This window comes from Pestalotiopsis fici (assembly GCF_000516985.1).
Source record: "Pestalotiopsis fici W106-1 unplaced genomic scaffold PFICI_Scf_2, whole genome shotgun sequence".
Classification (NCBI taxonomy): Eukaryota; Fungi; Ascomycota; class Sordariomycetes; order Amphisphaeriales; family Sporocadaceae; genus Pestalotiopsis; species Pestalotiopsis fici.
The window spans coordinates 2,414,993-2,436,503 of record NW_006917092.1 but is presented as its reverse complement, the minus strand read 5'-3'; the positions used below and the strand labels follow the sequence as shown (position 1 = coordinate 2,436,503).

Sequence of the window (21,511 nt, the reverse complement as noted above, 5' to 3'; positions counted from 1 at the left end):
TTCAGTCACTTTCTCCGTGTAATACTTGGATGGAACCAGACGAAATCAGCATATGACTGCAAATTACGCGCCTGGTGCCGTTTTATATGGGATCATCGTAGGCTCATGGTTCGGAGCCGACAACGCTTATGGAATTAGTCAGAGAATCATACTCAACCAATGAACGTAGGTGTCGTGATGACGTACTCGTTCAAACTCGTTTTTGGAGTTGACGAATATGGTACCCTTGTATGAAGACATGATTAGTGCTTATAATCCTACGTTGCGGGGGGTAAATAGTTACTTCTTATTGGAGCTTGCCGTATATACTATAGGCTAGGAGTGGATATGATGATACTAGATGTATGTTCCCTGATTGCCATCGGGATTTCAAGGGACCGATCGACTTGCTCTACATCATGGATTGTTTGCATGCTGTCTCTGATATCTTTTCTGTTCGTCAAGTGCCTCAACCTTGTCATGACGCTCGTGAGTGAGATTAATCGTCTTCCTAATCCCCTTGGACGAATGCAAGGTCTCTTCTCAGCCACCACTTCTACAAGCACAATTCCCGACGCCAGAGTATAAAAAGTTAAAAAATAAAAAATAAAGTATAACTGCCTACAGCGACCGTGGGCTGACTCAGGCCTGTATGGACTTCCTGCTTGACAGAATTTTCCAGTGCTACTGGTTCAACACGGTTACCAGCTCTTTCATCTCCCGAAGAACGAGTACACGGCCAAGCCTGGGCCATTCGCGAATTTTCAGTCTCAATGAAGCGAATTTGGGGTGAATATCAGGAACTGCGCAAACAACAGCCCGTTTCCGACTTTGCCTGAAATCAAGTGAGATATTAGTCAATAGTTTTAGTATCATCAAGAAAATCAAACATTGTGGTTCTCTGTCACTTTGTGAAAAACTTTGATGAATGTCCATCATAACTCCTTGCACTACTTGGCAGTCATACATATGCACAGGGATTGGGACCGCTCATACCCGTCGGATATGTGATGAGCGGCACGTCTGTGCTGTGCTGCTGCTTAGCTGTACGGGCAGCATGGGGGTCTGAAGTGCATAAAGGCAGGACAGCCTGCTCATCATTTATCTCTTGAGACATGACATTATCTCAAACAATCTCAAACAATCTCAAACAATCTCCAATCCCTCAGTGCGTATTTGGTTGGTTATCGACACAGAAACAATGACAGAGGTATGCTAGCTGTGCCTCTATTCCCGTCTCCAACTCACTGGCACACCCCCTGGTCATTATTACCCGTCAATAGATCCTCCCATGCTTCAAAATTTGCAACTTGGCAAGATATATCTCTAATGTGTTCAAAAACTTGGGAAAAGCAGTCTTCAAGGTGCAAGGTCTAGAGGAACCTTGCAATACCTGGTATAAAGTTGTTGGTCAACTTGATGGCCCCGACATACCTTTGATTGTCCTTCATGGCGGTCCCGGGGCGTGTCACGAGTACTTGCTACCGCTGACGGACTTGTCTCGGCCACTCATTTTCTACGACCAGATCGGAAATGGTAAATCAACTCATTTGCCTGAGAAAAACGGCGATGAGGAATTTTGGTCCGTCGACTTGTTCGTTCGGGAACTTGGTAACCTCATCCATCACCTCGATCTCCAGCAGAAATAATTCGATATGCTTGGTCACTCGTGGGGTGAGATGCTTGCAGTCGAGTGGATCGCTGCATCTGCGTATGCTGCAAACCTCCGTCGCTTGGTCATATCGAACAGCCTTGCAAGTATCGATGTGTGTAGAGTTGGAATCACAGCCTTGAGAAAGGATCTACCAGAGGATGTCCAAGCCGTCCTCGACCATGCCGACCAAACGGAAGAATTCGAAACCCCAGAATACGAGTCTGCCATAGAAGTCTTTTGCAAGAGACACCTCAGTCTCACCAAACCTTGGCCATCGCCAGAGGTTCAGGCTGCTTTGGATTGGTTTGCAAAAGATGCTACTACGTATGGAACAATGTGAGCAATGATTTCTGCCGAAAGATACCCACACAAGGCCACTTGTACTCATATTCATCTAGGGACGAGCCTAGCGAGCTATACATCTCTGGCTCGCTCCGAAACTGGACCTCTTTGCATTTGCTCGACAGGGTCAATGTCCCGACCCTCTTGATCAACGGTACAGCCGACCAGGCAAAGGACGTGGCAATGCAACATTTCTTTGATAAGATCAAGAAAGTCAAATGGATCACATTGGATAATGCAGCCCATTTCTCGCACGTGGATCAGCGGGCAAAGTATATGCAGCATCTTGGAGATTTCTTGGCGGCATGAAAGAATGCCATAGAATGGCATGCTGCCCAATATTGTCAACGTCTGTTTTGGAAAAATTATAGGTATAACATAGTCACTAAAATAACATTGGTCTTTTCGAGCATTACTCGATTCAAAAATACATACTGGGTATGCATTAGTGGGTACAATTTCGAAGGGCATATTTCATGAAATAAGCACTAAATTTGAATCTTTCAAGTATAATTCCGCCTTCCAGGGCCGATCTAAGGCTGTCATGCTTTTCTTAAATTCTGAAACTTCTGAGTAGGTATGCAATGAAGTTAGGTTACCTTATGAGAAGATGATGCTTCGATGTGGTGAAATATCCGATATTGATCAGCATTTTCCAAGGCCTGGTGAGCGCAGGTTTTGCCGGGTTGAAAGCAGGAAGCGTCGGCTTGCAATGCACTCGAACAGCTCGAGATCAATGTTCTTGCTTAGAACCCAGTGTGAATCTGTCGAGGAAACTTTCTTATTCAGGGGGTTTGCGGATCACCAAGCAGACCGCCTTACTTCAACTCTCTCAACAGTATCCCGCGGACCTTGAACGTGGCCACAGAGAGAGCAGGAGGGATTAGTAGTCACTAAATTTTCCTGACCGCATTCGGACTAATATAGACAAAATGAGTATAGGATCCGTCGTCAACTTTTTACGATTGGGAAATACTTACGCAGTACCACATTGCTATCTTCTTGCTCCTTGTTTTCTTGAACAGTTGCGAGGCAACAAGCTTGGCCAGTATCGTTTTGGCTTCTTGGTGTCCTTCGCAGAAAGCAGCCATCAAAGCGATGCCGTAAACTCCAGCTTGCTTATCCTCCGCCGCCTCTTTGTTGAGCAGTTTCTGGACCATCTCCTCCGACCATATATCTGAAGTTCCTTCGTCAGTATGCGATCCGCCCTGCCCTTGGACAACTTTTCCTTGGTCGAGCAGTATCTTGACAACCGCTTTGTGTCCTTTTTTCGAAGCCGCTTGCAGTGCGTTGCCGTAATACCCACCTTGCGCGTTGGGATTGGCCCCCTCGCCAAGGAGAATCTTAAAACAACGTGGAAATCCTAGGAGGGATGCGTAATACAGGGCAGGTACTAAAGGTGTACCTTCCTGTGGTTTGCGCCAGCTACTAGTCCTGTTATAAAATAGGCACCAGTCTCGCGTTTGAGGATGATCTAGTAAAAGTTCCGTTGCTAGCTTGGATATGCATTCGTTATCGCGCTCGCCAAGAACAGCATGTTTTGCCCAATATTGTGCGGAATACCTGGCCAACGGGAAATCCTCGCTAATCTCATACTCTGCTTTTCCTTGTTGAAGTTCCGAAAGATATGCTAGGCAAACCTTGGCAATAGAGCTTGAAGCGAGTGTCTTTTGTAAATATCCAGAAATTTCGCTCGGAATACGGGTTGAGGTAAGGTACTCCTGGACTGAGAAATGTGCCAGCTGGATTTCTTTTACTATTGGTGCGCCGACGTAAATAGCTGGCCTTGACACGAGCACAACAAGGCCCGAGCAGTACCGGGTGATCTCTTCTGGCACCGGCAATCTATCCTCAGGATCAAATCGATGTCCTCGAATCACACCCTCTTCAACATCAACGGCAATTGCATCCACCGCCTCTTCAAGGCGTAGAGGTCGATCCGAGTACGTCAAGAACTGCAAAATCCGTCTCGTATAGTGCATATGAGCCGAAGGTATATTTGCCAGTATCCGCTCATATGTCTCATCTAGCGTTTCGGGTAGGTTTTGGAGTGTTTTAAGCAAAGCTTTCCGTTCAAAGCAGCCCTCCAGCGCGTCTAGTTGCAAAGCCACCCAGCGAAACCTATATTATATTAGCTAATTATTAATAACGTTAAATAAATACCATCGAAAAACCAGACTGAAATCATTAGTCCAAGTCGAGTTTAGAGTTTCTTACATTCCGTCGGCCCTTTCGATCAGACTGGCCTCAATTTTGTCTTGGATCCCCTTATGTCCACGCCACCGACTAAGGCCTTCGTGCTCGCGGACTCTGGCCTTTACGTAGTTCCTTATATCCACTTCCAGCAAATCGTCTTGTATAGAGATCATTTCTTCGTCGCTGGCGTAACCTTGAATATCCGCTTTAATATCATGCTCCGGCCGACTCGTTACCAGGAGATGCACAATGGCCTGCATAGAAGAACCTTGGGTAAAACTTCTCAACCAAGATAGCGTTTCGTATCTAAACGTGCACTCATCAAGAGCATCGAGCACGATCCAAACTTCTTTAGTATCGCCGATCATACCAGCTAGAGTCTTTTGCAAAGCGTCGGAACTAGGCTGTACGCTTCCGTTCCTGCAGACTTGCGAATAGAGCGAATTGAGATGTTTTTGACCCTTTTCGCTCTGATGATGCATCTGACAGACGAAGGAGCGAAGGGCATTCTCAAAGGACTGTTTCCGGCTATCGGTGAAATCAAAGTAGAAGTAGAGCAGTGCCTGTGAAGGATTTTGGCACTGCTCCCTTTGCAGGTCTTCGATTATAGTTGACGCGAGGACGGTTTTGCCGCACCCAGGGATGCCATGGAGCCAAAGAAACGAATTTTTTTGCCTCTTCCACGTAGTATATGCCTTGCTTTCAAGCAATGAAAGGCCCGAGCCTGGATGGCGGGCTTTGATAGCTTTGTTTAGGTTGGAAGAAACATCGGGTGGATCTATCCATTGAAAGATGTCGTTGGAGTGCTTGTCCTTTTGAATGCTTTCGATTTCTGTGTGCGTGGCTTTCATCTGAGAGTTGATGTCTTCAAGCTTGGAATCCACTATCGAGACATTAGTACGATCACCCGTCTTTTGGCCTCGTGGAATTATATACCGCCCGAAAGGACATCTGCTAGCCGCCGCTCTGCTTCGATCCTATTCGGTGCGACTTTTCGCAGCAAATCCTTTGCGTAGGCGGCTGCAGCCATAGCTGCATAGCCTTGCCAGGCTTTGTTTTTGTGTGTATCTGAGTAATCACAGATGCCGCGCACGACAAGGCACGAAAACTGATTCATAAGCCCGGCAGCTTCCATCTCAAAGCATAGCACATCCTTTTCTGACGAAAGCTGGTCGCGTATGTGTGCATCTTTCATAAGTTGGTTGGCTGAAGCAATGAGTCCGAAATGAATGTTGGGACCGTCTTGCTCCTCAGATCGTGTAGATCTAACGATCAATTCGGTATCAACACACGTAGCCGTGCACTCTTGATCGTTGTCTCCAGCATGCTTGTACGTTGAGTTGAATAACCGGTCTGTGCTGGAGTCCGGCTTTCCATACTTCTTGCGCAAAAGTGGCTTTTTTTCAAGGACATGGACGATTTTCTCATCAATGCCATTGCCATCGCTTTCGTAGTCAGCCTCGAGGAAAGGAATCGCCCTTAGTAGGCACTGCGGCGATTGATTGAGGTGTCCGGTGGTTTGGAGGCTTTCGTCTTGGATAGTCTTGCCAAAGTCGTATTGAAGCACGCCTCCCATGCCAGAACCAGGCGAGCTCACAACGATATCACCAAGCCGAATGTCGTGCCTCTTGCTTGGTGCGCCACCACCGATGCCAACCATCAAGGCGAAACGTAGGTTGGGAAAGCTGCGCACCATATCTCGAGCGACGATGGCAGCACTGACAAGCCCATACTGCCCTTGCGGCAATGCGGCAATAACGATGTTATGCCTAGCAATGTTGCCGAGAACGTACGTGTTGTCATCGTGGTTGGGAAGCTGGTCTGCATCGTCATGCGTTTGGTCAAGAAATTGCTTTGCAGCAACGAGCTCGGTCCCAATGGCACAGATCCAAGCAACTGTATAGATTGTTGGATCTGACATGGTTGGTGGCTTTTAGTCCTGAGATGGAATGCATTTGTTCAATTTTCTCCCCTGTGAAAGTCACTCCGTCTTCCTTGTTTGGAGTGTTTAACGACTTTTCAGAAGCCGTTGGATCAAAGATGACCCATCGAGGCTCCCGTCGACAAATAGTGACTGCCTACATGGCTAGATACTCGATTCAAGGACGAAATGTGAGGGGGGTTGCATCGATGCCCAAGGTGATCTCTGGCGTCGCCCGGCTGGGGTGCAGCGTGGCGCATTAGGTATATGTGCTGAGACCTGATAGGACAGCTTGAACCAAAAGAGCCCTGCAGCTTGTGCTACGATGCAATTTGTGCAGCGAGGCGGAATCGCAACATGAATGGGCAACTGGTGCTCCAGGATGATCATGACAGGATCCCAATCGAGCCAGTCCGCCATCCCATCATTCCACGCCACAGGATTTTCCTAGCCTGATGCTCAATATTTTACTTCTTTGACATTCTTTTATACGATGCAGAGAATAGATAGCGAACGTGTAGAATATCTTGGCAAACGCAACTCTCTTTGAACTAGCTATCGTGGAAGCTCTCTGTTGGCCTAACCCTACCTACCTAAGGTAGAGGTAACCTTCTCCCTCACAGGTGCAGCAGCATGGCCGCGTTGAGACCGGCCAAGCTGAGCCCCGGATGACCCCGCTATCCGCGCTAAATTCTCATGTTTCCAATCACTCAAACCGCATTGCTACAAGTTCACAAAGGAGGCTTTGAAGAAGAGAAAAGGTAATCCTGAAGTATAAGAGGTGTCGGGGTTAATAGTAAGAGGGAACGCTATCTAATATACTAAACTGGGCAAACATTAGTAGAAACATGGGTCTCGAACTAATTCACAAGTATAGTCGTCAAGCCGTATTAAATGACTCACCTATAAGTAAGATAGATGCTTGAATCGATCACTGCGGCAAAGACTGACTGTGTAGCATGTAGGAGATCAGTCTCCAATATACCCATTCTTTCCCTTGATGATCTTGCTTTCGACCACAATCCATTCCATAGCCTCCACGCCAAGGCCGCGATCCAAGTGTGGCTTGGTCCTGGAGATCTCGACTATTTATAGGTCCATTTTCTCAGCCCCGCAGTATGTCTCCGTAAGCGCCTTCACATGTTTGCATTCCTTGTCAAGAAGTGCATGTTCGTAGACTTTGCTGTCAACTATCCAAAGACATAAACAATTTGGCTATAGTTGTCCTTGGTCAGAATATCGCACTTTTTAGATTACACTGTATCCTCACTTGCTTTACTCACGGTCGTCAATATGCCAGATGGCAGAGAAAGAACAGTCAGATTCCGGGAGAGCGACAGTTCCTCCCGAACCTCACCTCGAAGTCGGGATTCAGGACTCGGTTCGTCTATTGACTAGATATATATAAAAGGGAAATCTAATCGGTTCTCCACAGCTCAAGATTATGACGTTCAACGGTTCAACGTTGGTGCCCTGCAGGAAGCTTTGGACTCGTGCCGCGAGGAAAAGGGAAGATATAAGAGCAAGGCAAACGATCTAGATGCACAATTGACAGCGTTCAGATCGACACTTCGTGAAAAAGAACTCGAAATTCGAAGCCTCAGAGAGGAAAACGCTACACTCAGACATCAGAGAGATACCTACGAAATTGAAGTCCACGACTTGCGTCGACGTTTGGCACCTTTATCCGACTCAGGCTATGCAACGAGCATGGCGTCGAGTGAATCCTCAGATGGCCGTAGTAAATCCAGAAGCAAGCGTCGCCAGCACCAGGGTCAGGATAACAGGCTACTCGAGCGGATCAACACCGTCGTATATCCCAGTGAGGATTATCGCACTCCACGAGGCCCGCCGGTCACAACCCGAGGCTTTGGCCCTATCAATCCAAATTACACCAGTTCGCCTTCATGGAGTGTAGTCCCTAGGTCCACCAGTTATGAGACTACCTCACAATTTAGTAGTGGTGATTATATCCCGGAGCCTCTACTACCTAAGCCTAAGGTTGAAAGCAAGAGCTCCTCAAGCCGGAAGCATCAATCCCGTGTTTCAACCCTCTTGCCAATTTACGAGCCAATTCTCCGGCAAATTCCCCAACCGATTCCCCAGCGCTTCCAGGAAGCTATTAATAGGAAAGACCTCAACTCGATCGCCGGTCTGCTTCGTGAATCATTCGACGAAGTCGCCAGCGGGGCCTTTGCTTGGATTGATGAATTGCGACAGTTAGGGCTATCATTGGATGTAATTGCCCAAGAACTTGTTGAGGAGTCTTCTGATAGCCCCTGGATCTTTTCCGACTTCGATATACCCTCATCTCCCTCATTCAAAAGTGATTTTCACGTCGAAAACTGCTTGTGTGCAGACAGACATTCCACAACAAGAGACGAGAAAGCTTTGTTGCCGACTTTGGAAGCGAACGAATCATTGTTTTTGGAAAATCATATTTCCGAAGTAGCTGTGGAGGACATCATCGACATCCTGTGTGGTCTTGGCGGTGTACGTCCTTCTGTCAGCGATGACAGAACATTAGACCTTGGGCACGTCGAATTTGATGCGGAGATTTCGCGAGGTACCGTCCTGTACCACACTCAAGGGCTAGAGGAAACTCTGACCCGTGTCCTGGACCATCTCTCAGTTGCTGCTGGAAGCCTTCAGCAGGTTGGGGGATGCTGCAACAAATTCACCTATCTTTCCATTTCAAGTTCAGCCACGGAAGTACATCTTCACAGCTTAGATCTTCAAGTCATCAGGGACTTGAGAAGCCAAATAGCCACCCCGAATCCAGAAGATATTTCGAGGCTTCTTCCAGGGTTCTCCTTCGTCAATGGCGGAAATGATGAAATACCCGCCCCGCTTCTCTTGAGTATAGTGGTCCAATTCCTCTCTACCGCATTGCTATCATACTCCCGAGCCCATTGTGGGCCGATAAGTCCGGCATTCTTGGACAGAGGAGTCGACCAAATCATGCTGCTGGGAGCAGCAGAGCGGACAAACGACTATGATGGTCCATGTATACTTGGATCCCTTGTTAACCTCGCGTGTTTCGGTGATATGCTTGGGCAACCAGCCTTTGCTTTTCGATATTACTCCAGAATAAGCGAGGCAAAGAGCACCATTACGTCCAAGGAAAAGCACAACTTGATCGCCAGTCCTTGCGATCTTCTCGATACTTGGGGGCCCGGCCAGCTTATATCGGCTTCAGATGACCACGAGGTTATTCACGCCATCTATGTCGGTGGAGGCTGCATCACAGCGACTGGTCAGGATGCAAGCCGAGCACTGTTGCACTGGTCACGCGAACCACGTCTAGAGGAGCTGCCACAGATCACATTCAGTCGGAGTCAAAAAGCTGTCATCGGCGCCTGGGTCACTGTAAACGCTAGCTGTGAGGCTCGGCAGCAAGACCCCTTACGCAGCGCGTCTGTGTTCCTGCATGAGTTGGGTACTTATCGTGACTATTGGGAGAAGGCAGAACGGCAACTTGGATTCGGGCTCCAGGCAGGGCAGAGTCCCATCGCTGCTCTACAATTGAATCAGACATGGGTTAAAATGAGAGGGCTGACCAAGAAGTCAAGAATGCTGGCACGACTATATAAATCGGATTTTGAAGAGCTGTATAGTGTCCAAATCAGTGTTTGCACGGGGGTAGCACGGAGAGTCAGCCTTAGGAAGATGCTGGCCGACTTGCTGTCGACTTATGTCGCGGCCTTGATAAGCGAGCCGCCACTCTGGAGCTCTTTGGTCGAGGACTTTGACATCATCACGGCCTTGGAAAGCAAAGACCTTGGTCAATGGGCTGCGGCGTTGCCTCATGACCACCAAAAGACCTTCGAGTGCCTTGTCATCGCCGTCTTAACATCGATGCGCGACACTGGAATTGACAGGAAAGGAGAAAACTTGGTTATTGGCTGTATTCAGCCGGGTATTGCGTTTCAATGCTTTCAGGTCCCGTGCACCAAGGAGAACTATTGGGCCAGAATGCTTGCTGATTCTGACGAAGTCGCTACCTTTGCGTACATTACCATGGACTGTCTCGAGACCAGCCACCTCAAGTGCAGAGCGCCTTCATCGCTATGGGCAAATTCAACGGGGCTGTTCTGGACCGCTGTGGCATGCTGCGAACAGCAAAGTGCGTCGAGTGTTGCGTCACCGGTGCAAGGCAGATGGGAACTGCGACACTCGGAAACCTACATCATGGGAGCTGTCGATACTCCTTTGCTAGTGAAGGTCGACCGGCCAAACCAAGCAGCCGAACCGCGTCTCCTTGTATCTGTCAGCTTGATTCAGTCGGAACGTTTGAAAAGGTTGTTTTGGGGAACAAAAATAGGCCACAAGCGCAGATTGAGAGAGAGGAGAGTCCTTGATCCTGTTGCTGAGGAGGTATTTGTTCTGGTCGGCAAACGTGACGTATCGACTTTGACAAGTTGAAGGCAAAAGTCAATTCCCTTTTTCTATAAAAAACATCTGCTTCCTCTGATAATTACACGGATAAAAAATAAAAATATTGAACCGTCTAAACTTGCGGCTGAGCCCAGCATTGCTTATCGCGCATCCATAGCCCCATGCGACAAACACGACTAATCTAACCAGATGCGACAATGCAGCTCTGACATTTTGGTGACAATGGTCAATTTGGCCTTACGGCCTGACCTTCAATCTGTAGGCTGGATTCTGAATGTGACAGTCAGAAATCACAGGCATGACTGAAGCATCCTAATATAGAGGTTCCCACCGCCATCCACCGATCTAGGACAACCTGCCTCGTCTCCTGGTCGTTGTCAAGCGGCATATCCCAGGGAGACCCACTGACCACATCTTCTTGGATGCTTTTATCCTGAATGAGCAAGTCGTAGCTGGATCGGTTACTCTCATCAATAGCAATGGTACCCATATTGTTGTTACTAGACATCTTTTGGTGGAAAGAAGACGTATAAAATCAATATTCACAATAGCAGTTGAGCGGCATTTCTATTGCATATTATTGTATCATGAAAGTAAATACAGTAAGATTACTTCATACTTGACGTCAATCCATACTCTACATCATGTTTTCTAGGCGTTGAAACCAATGAAACCAATTTATATTCCTATAATAGACCTTGTTGAGAGATCTTTTCTAGCCGACACACTATTATTCGCTTTTACTGATATGTAGAGCAACATTTGGAATATAGGCTGTTCCACGAGACGTTGAGGTCTCACCATACCTTGTTGAACCCCCTCTACGTCCGAAACAACCCCCTTATTTGGACGGGAAGTGCATGTCATCAAAGTGTAGCTTGCCATCACCGTCCGTGTCGAAACTATTTGCCCATGTTTTCTTGTTAGAAAGAGTTTGACACATACAGCCTGATCACAAAGAATAATCATATCTCAACGTACCGGTAAAACCAGTCAATCCAAAGTCCGAGTGCTGTAGAGTTAGCTACTGCTCCAGGGTTGGTACCAGCCACCCAGACCAGATATTCTGAGAGACTGATGATATTGTCATTATCGGTATCAATCCCCTCAAAAGTTGTGTCGTAAGAGCAGGCAGGGTGATTGGATTCCGAACCAAAGGTGGTCGGTTTGTCGATGATGCTTTGGAAGCTTTCTGATTCGAACACGCTCCTCTGACGTCTGCAACCTGACAATTTCCATTAGGTGCCAAAAGCTAGTACACAGATAGAAATGCTCACCATTTTTGCATGCGCAACAAAACACATTACACTTCCCGTGACCGCAACAAGGCGTTCCGAGTGTGTGATCATCACACCTGTCGACGCCATCCGATGGACAACACTCGGCAAGGATCTCTTTGGCGCAATAAGCACCAATGAGTACAATTGGTAGCAGTTTCATATTTGGTATTCTTGGCGAGGGAGCTATGATGGAATATGTTTGAATGAAGGCACTCTAGGAGTTGGGAAACACAAGAAGAGGGACTTGAATATAACTTTATATGGGGCACCCCGACCTCTTCAAAACAAAAAGAAAAGAAGAAGAAACAATTCAAAGAATAAACAAATCCGTACTGTTGTTGTCTTGGTGCCAGTCGCTGACTATGTAAGGTTTTATGCTCAAATGTTTTCCACTCATATTTTGAGCTACATAATGGTAAAAGAGTTAGGACAAGCTTTTGCAACATGGCCAACGGTAACATTAAATCGACCACGTAAGTTGAGGGTAACTGTGCTGACAGCATAACCTAAATCCTCATGCCGCAAAATACACCTCCGATGCCTTAAATCTTACGAGGATCTAAAAGACAAACAGACCCAATGGCTTGTTCAGTCATTCTAGTGTTTCTGTACCAGCTTGGAATTCATCACATCGGATGATTTATATTGCTAAAGGTTTAAGACGATGTAAATCATAATCGGGGTGGCTTCTACCCATAAAACTTCAAATTCCGACTCCTAACAATTGAGCGTAAAACGAGCTTTAGACTTGCACTCTTCACTTCCATCTATCTCTAGCCAATGCAATGCTTCAAGACAAAAACTTTTAACGTTGAACCCCCGTTTCCCCCGCCAACTTTTCCCAGCCTTGTTGTCTTCTCATCTCCACGCCACTTCATACGAGAAAGTTGAATCCGTTGACACAAATCCTTGGAATGTGCATGTGTTAAAAACCAGGATGAGAAGTGAGTTTTGGCGTTGTGATCCTAGCTCTCGCCACATGTGTGACCTTTGTACCGTGCCGTACATCTTACTTTTTGAGCCTCTCGCTCATGCGGTTGCTAACGATGCTTTCCATGTGGGGGGTACCGGGCGATCGATGAGGTGCTTGGCCGTCATGCTTGAAGGGTATGCCTCGCGATTACATCCCCTGTACGAGTCGCTCCTTGCACAGTCCGTTTTATGTTCCCTTGATGTCGAAACTGAACAGACTTGCTACTTGACGTCATTGGCAGGCAGGAGCACTACTTGTTCTAGGACCCTCCGCTTCTCTACCAAAAAAATTAAAAAGTGTTCGCATCGAAGACAGCCAGATCTATGCCTGAGCAAGCTACTAGGTTAGGTACCTAAAGCGGCAGCACCCGCTACAACCCCGCTAATTTTTTGCGCTTGTTCCCAGCCCACAACTACTGATTCCACTAAACGTTGGATCGGGTAGATTACCTATACAATCACACATATCATACCCTATACATGAGGCTCAGTCCCGTTGTAAGTGTGCAACATGACAGTGTTAATAACACATTTATTATTGCAATTACTACCATTTTACTCATTCACTTATGAATTTGATTCTTATTGCACAAAGTTGGATTAATGCAGGCAGGCAGTATGATACATTTGTGATGGGAGTATCTAAACATCCGTTAATCGTAGGCTTTGGCCACTCTCTTTGCCATCAGCCCACTTATCCACCTGTTTCAGAAAGATTCCAGCAGCACATTGCAAGACTGCTTCATAAAAGTCGACTTTGAGATTGCTCTCCTCCAGCGGCCAGTCCGGCCAGAGCTCCCTCATTTTCGTTGAATAGACTTTTCGCAGCTGTGTGACTTCCCACTCCATTCTGTGTATCCAATACAAATCATCCTTGCCTTCGTTGTCGAGAAGATTTGGATCACTACTCTTCTCTCGTTCCGCCGAGTCCGAGGCTGTCTCGTCCATGTATTCATCCCGCTTTGGCTCCTCCTCTCGGCTTGAGTCGGTCAGGAACTTGGGCATCCTGGTAGCCATCCAGATCGGCAGTGCCGAGACGCACTCCCAATCTACAACAGCTGTGATGCTTCCCTGAGAATCGACAAGAATGTTCCAAAGATTTAGATCATCGTGGTAGATGACAGTCGCCTCTGCGCCAGGCTGAGTAGGCGAGAAGATCTTGGGGAGGAGGGAAAGTAGTTTCCGGGCCGATGTGAGAATTTCCTCGGCGTCTTCTTTATCGTCTTCGTCTTCTGCCTTTTCGATAACTGTCTCCTGCTCAAGTATGATGATTTTCAGCTCTGAGCTTAACCAGTCATAGCTAGAGAGGAAAGGTCCCCTCGCAACATCGTAGTGCAGGTGATCTCCCATGAAGAACGAGTGAGAGACGAGTTCGCCAGGAATAATTGACGTCGAAACCCCTTCAGAGTCCTGCTCTTTTGTCTCGAAATTCAGGGTCCCTATGCCGCTAAACGTGGACTCGGGACGACCGAGGCGGAATAGATCTGCCTGAAATTCCACCATCTTTGTTGTGAAGTCTTCTTTCTGCTTCATTGACATGGTGCGCCATCGCTTGTGAGCTGGAGACCCCGGTATAAGGTCCATCAATATCCACTCAAAGCCGATTTCGTTGTCATTGCTGTCCTCAAATGCGAGCACTTGAGGAACGGGGACTTTGGTATTCTCGCGCACCCATCGCAAAGTGGCTGCCTCACTGCGTGTTTTGATATGCGGATAGACCGGTAGAGAAACTCGCATCAACGCCGATTGATCGGCATAAGTGACCATAAAGAGCTTATTGAAGGCGCCAGACGCAAACATAGAAACGGCACAGGTATCCTCGGAACCAATATTGAGTTTCTGACGGCATGTTCTCTCGATCGCCTCAATTGATGGCTCTCGAGTCCAGCGAGGCACGAGATCGAAAAGCGTTTCCTCCCACGCCAGCCCATCCTGGCTTCCCCGTGACATCTCCAATGCAGTATCACAAGGTTGTAGTTAAGTTGAGTTGAGTTGCAAGCTGAAAGGCTTCGATCCTGTTCGCGATATGAGATCAAGCTCTGAAAGATCTCTACTAATATGGCACCGGACGGCTAATGAAGATGCCTTCGTGGAGAGGAATTTTACCCAAAGTTTTACGGTTGCCAGGTGGACTAATCACATGATTGATTGGTTGGTGGTAAGCGCCCACGTATCTGGCAATACCCCGCACTTGCGATCTGCTACTGTAGGCGTCAGGTCACTACACGGAAACAGGTCTTTGCCACGCACAGGACAGATTGCGATTATATCTATTCACAAAGCTAGAAAGCCATCAGGTCTACGCTCGTACAGCCAAAACAAATGTGAATGCGTACATAACTGACCAATAGGATGGTCGGGGAAGGATGGTCGGGTTAGTGGGCTGTAGTGGGGTAGCCATCAGCGGTTATACAGGCTCGGCGGTTATTTATTTCAAGTGCTATAAATAGTGCTTGTTGTAATGTGTGTATCAAGGGGTCACTCAACATGAGATTGTTAGCATTCTATATAAAGGTTGATGAAGACTTTTGAATGATCTAATTCTTTATCTTTCATATTTATGAACCTAATCTTCTTACTCCTCATTAGATTTTGCCTCCTTTGAGACCACCAAAAAAAAAACACCATGGGGAAAGCAAACAAATCCCTTAAGGAGTTTATCAACAATATTCCTGATAGCGTACTAGAGGCCCTTCCGACTGCGCCAGGCAAAATGTATTCTGACACCAACTTCCGACTTGATATGCAGGGGGTAAGTGATAGAAAAGTTTTCTGGCTCAGTACTGAACTAAAACAGACTGTTAGATGACAACGGCAGGAGAGCACAATCTGCAAGTCCAGGTCAACAATCAGACTACAATATCTACCCTCAAAAAGCACGCACCAAAAACCGTTGCAGGACCAGTCCTTGTTCCTAAAGGCAATACCACAGATGCAGCTACCATCAGGGCTAGTCTGTTGAATGAATTATTGATTTAGGCAGTTTCATGGCTGGGAGTGGAGATTTCCTTTGTCTACATGGAGTTATTGAAAGTGAAGTTATCAAGAGGAGTATATCATGGTTTGGATGCCAAGGGGCGTTCCAGATTTTATCGCGCCTCATCCAAGTAAGTGTCGAGAGCAATCTCATTGCACTTGGGATCCAAGTCTCAGCTTTGTACTTTAAATACCCCTACCTATACAATATCATATCGTACCTTTCACTCCCGCGATTATCTCTGGCGAGGCAAGCATCAAATCTTCTAAGACACCTCAAAAGGCAACGAATAAGACCCAGCCTTCTCAGCATGATACATGCGGGCAGGGTATTGATTGGACAAGGCTATGTGGCTTCCACGCGCTTCTATGTTTGTGAGATTGTAACACGCTCCCCCGCCCCTCAAGCTCTCAACTTCTCCGCTGCACTATCTACGAAAAGAACAGTCAGAAGATTCCCTCGAACACAATCAACACTGCGAGCAGCCTGGGCCCACTCCTTTGCCTCCTTCGGCAGTTCCAATATTTGACGAGGCTACACCAAGACATATCTAGATTGCAGGTTCCTGCTTAGCAGTTCTAGGCGCGTCTCGATTGGTTCAGCTCTTGTGCATAATGGGTCTTTGCAACCGTCTTCGATTGCCTGCGCTGGGAGGTCATGGAGGCGGCCTGAGATGGATTTGTGTAAGATGCCAACGAGCTTCACTCTAATAGACGGCGAGACTGACCCAAGCAGCCAAATTGCCCCGGATCCAACAATAGCTGGGAGTTTGATTCCTCTTGTCCACAATGTTTCAAACCTCGGCCTGCCGCACCAGCAACCTTTTACATGTAGAAATGTTGGAAGCAGTATCAGGGCATTGCCTTTTGGTTTTATTGGCTTTTGGTTTGGACATAGACCTACCATATTGTAGCGAGTCGCGTGCGACAACTATGGACTTGGGGGCAAGAACTTCAAATTGACATATGCTCGGCAAGGAGGAGGGTTACGATAATGATACAGATGCAATAATTTTCATGCAGCCTGTTAGCAAATGCTTCCAAGTGCTCGTTAGATCCTGCTTTGTTCGTATAGTCAGATATAATTCCCTAAGCGCTGGCGTGACCGTCAAGTCGAAAATTCGAAATACTGTCTCAGTCGAACTTTTGGTTGAAGGTGGGATAAGCTAGTATGCTTGTGCGGTGTGATATACCTGGTTGCCAAGAAAGTGTATCTTTTTCGTCAATTATATGTTCCGCTAGATTGATGCTACAGTACCCTATTTAGATACCTTAGGTAGGTAGTACAGCATGCACTTTTATGAATGCAAAGACCAAGATTCAAGATGCGAGTTATCGGCAACTGCTGGAACCCAGACATCATTGGACTTGTGATGATACCATGTACTAGGACATGTGGTAAGTGGCTTTTCTATCATTTCATGGTCGGCCAGTCCACCCAGCGAGTTGCTAGACATGTCTTCCACGCCGTGATGATACAGCGTGTTTCTTGAAGCGACATGGTCATTGTGACCGACTATTAAACATCCCGAACTGACAAAATGGTTCCTGGCCTGTGTTACTTGATGACCTAATTTAAGCGTGTTGCTCTATACCACAGGTAACCCACCCATGCACCTGTGAATATGCTCCTGAGTCACAAGCTAGGTCCGTGCCATCTATATGCGGTGTCGTTCTCCTTTTCTTGTACGACATTACATTACCATGCAATCATGTACAGGTTCTGCTAGATTTTGCCATTGCTCGAGTTAGGGGATTCGGAGAGGGTCGCATTCCCGTGGTCGCCCGCTGTTGGTTTTGTTTGGTCTCTCTAGACAATGTGCTAATTCAGCTATATAGCGAGGGACTTGAAGATATCTTGTACTGGCAAGCTGTGGCGTATATTGAAATGCGCCTAGATGAAGTCGGCACATAATCATGGTTTATTCAACCAACCATAGTTGTCTGTTTCTGAATGACTAAGAAAGGCCTAGCTAGGGATCGGTCCTCCTTTGACAATGTCGGAGGGGGGACTTTCAGTTTCCACAAGTGTGACGTACGGCCGTACAGTAGTGGTGTAGTGTATGTAGTACAGTCCCCTGCCGACGGGTGACAGCCGATGACCCCCCTTCCCTTCCAGATGCACCACGTTACCTGACAAATAACGTGCGATGCCGTCATCTGTTTGGGCAATTGAAATTACAAGAATCACCACAAGACTCTCAATTAACAAAAATACAAGATAGAGAGATAATTAGAAGAAATATCCTTCACTTTGAGCCGCTATAAGTGGACACAACAACGGCATTCGTCGCATTGCATCGGCCCCTCAATCGGAGCTATAGTACATTACTGGGCGCGAGTTCGGAGTGTGGGGTTGGTCGGCGGCGGCGCCTGAAGGCTTGTGTGCGGTGGGTGACCTTTGGTGGAAAAAAAAAAAGTTTCGAAAGCTGGGCAAGGCGGAAGGAATTGCTCTGGGTCTGAGAATATCTTTTCTGACTCATTGTCACTGTTCAATATCTTACTTATGCTCGCACTTCCTCTGCATTCTCTCCAAACTTGACTCTTTTGATCCTTCTTCTCTATTCCCCCACGTTCGTCAAACCAAAACTATACCCGACCGACGACAGAACAGCTTCTTGGACCCTGTGCTTCCCAAGACTGTCTGTCAGTGACGAACGACCCCTCCACCACCCGGTACAGCTGCGTTACCGGCCAATATCCAACCTACCCACATCGTGAACTTTGTCCCGCGTAGGACCAGAGACCCACAACCATGCCTATGTAAGTCGTTGCCGTTGCATACATGTCTTGGAACACGGTCTTCTTATTTTCAATGCATGTGGCGCTGACATGGTCAATTGAATTTGTCCAGGCTCCAGGATCCCTCGAAGAAGTACAAAAAGTTTGTACCTCTTCAGCTGCCCAACCGCCAATGGCCGTCCAAGACCCTCGACAAGCCGCCGCGATGGCTGGCAACCGACCTGAGAGACGGTAACCAGAGTCTGGTCGACCCCATGGTCAGTCACCGAAAAATTATACCAGCCGAGTTCTCGAGCTACTAGGCCAAGTGATTAACGAGAAAGCAGAACGGCGAGGAGAAATGGAGGTTTTTCAAGATGCTGGTGGACCTCGGCTACAAGGAGATTGAGGTTTCGTTTCCTTCGGCTTCGCAAACCGACTTTGACTTTACAAGACGCTTGATCGAGACCCCCGGTGTCGTACCCGACGACGTCGCAATCCAGGTCCTCTCCCCGTGCCGGGAGGATTTTATCCGCCGAACCGTTGACTCCCTCAAGGGTGCCAAGAAGGCCATTCTTCACATCTACCTGGCCACGAGCGAATGTTTCCGTCGCATCATCTTTGGCTTCACCGAGGAGGAGAGCATTGATTTGGCAGTCAAGTGCACCAAGTACGCCAGATCCATCACAAAGGACGATCCGTCGCAAGCTGGCACCGAATGGAGTTTCGAATTCAGCCCCGAGACTTTCTCGGACACCAGCCCCGAGTTCGCCATTCGGATATGCGAGGCCGTCAAGGCTGCCTGGGAGCCAACAAAGGAGAACCCCATCATCTTCAACCTCCCCGCGACAGTCGAGATGTCCACGCCCAACGTTTACGCCGATCAGATCGAGTTCTTCTGCACAGGAATTACCGAGCGGGAGAAGGTCTGTGTCTCTCTGCACCCGCACAACGACCGCGGATGCGCCGTTGCTGCCGCCGAACTGGCTCAGATGGCTGGTGCCGATCGTGTAGAAGGTTGTCTCTTCGGAAACGGTGAGCGCACCGGTAATGTCGACCTGGTCACTCTTGCATTGAACTTGTACACGCAAGGAATTCACCCCAATGTCGACTTCTCCGACATGGGCCGTGTAATTGACACGGTAGAGCTTTGCAACAAGATCCCTATCCACCCGCGTGCGCCCTACGGAGGTTCCCTTGTCGTATGTGCCTTCAGTGGCTCTCACCAAGACGCCATCAAGAAGGGCTTCAACGTGCGCAAGCAAAAGGGAGGTGATGCGGCCGGCCACTGGGAGGTTCCATATCTTCCTCTCGATCCCCAGGATATTGGCCGTACCTACGAAGCAGTTATTCGTGTCAACTCGCAGAGTGGAAAGGGTGGTAGCGCCTGGATCATCCTCCGCAAGCTTGAGCTTGACCTCCCTCGTGGCTTGCAAGTAGCCTTCAGCAGGGTCGTCCAAAAGCGCGCCGACGAGCTTGGCAGAGAGCTCTTGTCCGATGAGATCACGAATCTCTTTGAGGAGACTTATTTCTTGAAGGACCACCCCCGCTTCAACATTATTGATTACTCCATTTCCGTCGACAGATCTGCCTCGCCAGCTCCTCCAGCAGAGGGCAAGACGCAAGACACCAAGAACCTCGGTCGTGTCTTTGAAGGTGTGATCTCCATTGATGGTCATGAGTACAAGCTCCGCGGCCGTGGTAACGGACCCATCTCCTCTTTGGCCAATGCCCTCAAAGGTATTGGAATCGACTTGGACGTGGCCGATTACAAGGAGCACGCCATTGGCGAGGGTCGTGATGTCAAGGCTGCTACCTACATTGAGTGTACCGCATCCGGCACTCCTCAAAAGGTCTGGGGTGTTGGTATCCACGAGGATGTTGTCCAAAGCTCTCTGGTTGCCCTTTTGAGTGCAGCAAGCAACGTAAGTCTCTACGCGCAGCCCTATCTTGATGACACTGTTACTGATCTTTTTTTCCAATAGTTCGTCCTGAGCCGGCCAGGAAGCCCGATTGCCTCAAAGACTGCGCCGCGCCGTACTCTCAGCCGCGAGCTGGACCTCGACGGCGGTATCCAGGCACCTCATGCGACGAATGGCACAAATGGCACAAATGGTACCCCATCTGAGGTTGTCAACGGCCTTGAGGCCAAGACCAATGGCTTGTAAACAACTAAAATGCATGAAAGTCGTTGAACTTTTGACTTGGAAAATCGATCATGTGGGGGTATCTTTACAAAAAATTGCTCGCCATGTCAGCCATTAAATGCAAATTTGGTCCTTGACATTCATATAGGGAGTTAACCTGGAGTACAATAGCCAAAAGTGATATTAATAAAGAAATGCACACATAGAGATGATGTACCCAAAATCCTGCTGTTGGTGTCCCAAATGACTTTTATATAGATATTACTTTCATATACCACGTTGAAGAAATGCAGGCAGATTGGCAGGTTGTCCTCTGCTCAAGGGACAGTTATTAGTTCAGATATGCACTAGTCACTGACTGGTTCATATGAACATTTGACAAAATATGTATAGTGCGGGTTATTCATCAAGGTGGTGAGTAATGTGACTTACTTTTTTTTTTTCTTCCTTTTTCCATTGGGCAACTACCAGTGAGTTTCAAACCGGCATGGCAGGTAGCACTTGAGATCGGTACAGGTAGTCCGCCACTATACACAGTGCAAGTGGTGCCATTCCGTCTGTGGATACTGTGGCTGCTGGCTCGCGACGAGGAGCACTGAGATCGTGGATTCCTCTAATCTGGTAGATGGTGGGAAGCTAGTTGGCTCAGTCAAGCCTGGGAGACTCACAGAGGTTTGGGACCATCTAGTTTGCACCAGAAGCGTCGAGAAGATCATAGGAAACAACGGAGTCAGTGGGCATAATCCCAAGCATTATGGTCATTTTGTTGATGAAGGAATGGTATTGACATGACTCTACGAGCAACTAACGGAGAAGGATTCCGATGGGCATATGCTCAAAGATGGATAAGGGTGATCCAGCATATCACGGAAGATGCTGATTGCATTGCATTCGTCTAGTAGATAGAAGGCTTACGAAAATACAG

The 21,511-nt window shown here is 47.7% G+C and overlaps 6 protein-coding genes across 6 annotated transcripts; 4 read left to right on the top strand and 2 right to left on the bottom strand.

Moving 5' to 3' along the window:
* Window positions 1-1,634: 1,634 nt before the first annotated feature.
* PFICI_02938 (uncharacterized protein) lies at window positions 1,635-2,284 on the top strand (the record flags this gene model as incomplete). The annotated part of the gene is made up of 2 exons (XM_007831519.1): window positions 1,635-1,969; window positions 2,032-2,284. The coding sequence occupies 2 exons, from the start codon at window positions 1,635-1,637 to the stop codon at window positions 2,282-2,284; spliced, it is 588 nt and encodes a 195-aa protein (XP_007829710.1).
* Window positions 2,285-2,934: 650 nt separating this feature from the next.
* Window positions 2,935-6,092, bottom strand: PFICI_02937 (uncharacterized protein; the record flags this gene model as incomplete). The annotated part of the gene is made up of 3 exons (XM_007831518.1): window positions 2,935-4,096; window positions 4,193-5,054; window positions 5,108-6,092. 3 exons carry the CDS (start codon window positions 6,090-6,092, stop codon window positions 2,935-2,937), a joined length of 3,009 nt encoding a protein of 1,002 aa, XP_007829709.1.
* A 1,293-nt stretch (window positions 6,093-7,385) lies between these two features.
* PFICI_02936 (uncharacterized protein) lies at window positions 7,386-10,517 on the top strand (the record flags this gene model as incomplete). The annotated part of the gene is made up of 2 exons (XM_007831517.1): window positions 7,386-7,473; window positions 7,528-10,517. The coding sequence occupies 2 exons, from the start codon at window positions 7,386-7,388 to the stop codon at window positions 10,515-10,517; spliced, it is 3,078 nt and encodes a 1,025-aa protein (XP_007829708.1).
* A 2,867-nt stretch (window positions 10,518-13,384) lies between these two features.
* On the bottom strand, window positions 13,385-14,692 carry PFICI_02935 (uncharacterized protein; the record flags this gene model as incomplete). The annotated part of the gene is made up of 1 exon (XM_007831516.1): window positions 13,385-14,692. One exon carries the CDS (start codon window positions 14,690-14,692, stop codon window positions 13,385-13,387), a length of 1,308 nt encoding a protein of 435 aa, XP_007829707.1.
* Window positions 14,693-15,368: 676 nt separating this feature from the next.
* PFICI_02934 (uncharacterized protein) lies at window positions 15,369-15,721 on the top strand (the record flags this gene model as incomplete). The annotated part of the gene is made up of 2 exons (XM_007831515.1): window positions 15,369-15,494; window positions 15,548-15,721. 2 exons carry the CDS (start codon window positions 15,369-15,371, stop codon window positions 15,719-15,721), a joined length of 300 nt encoding a protein of 99 aa, XP_007829706.1.
* Window positions 15,722-18,473: 2,752 nt separating this feature from the next.
* Window positions 18,474-20,607, top strand: PFICI_02933 (2-isopropylmalate synthase; the record flags this gene model as incomplete). The annotated part of the gene is made up of 4 exons (XM_007831514.1): window positions 18,474-18,481; window positions 18,573-18,717; window positions 18,787-20,364; window positions 20,425-20,607. 4 exons carry the CDS (start codon window positions 18,474-18,476, stop codon window positions 20,605-20,607), a joined length of 1,914 nt encoding a protein of 637 aa, XP_007829705.1.
* Window positions 20,608-21,511: the final 904 nt, after the last annotated feature.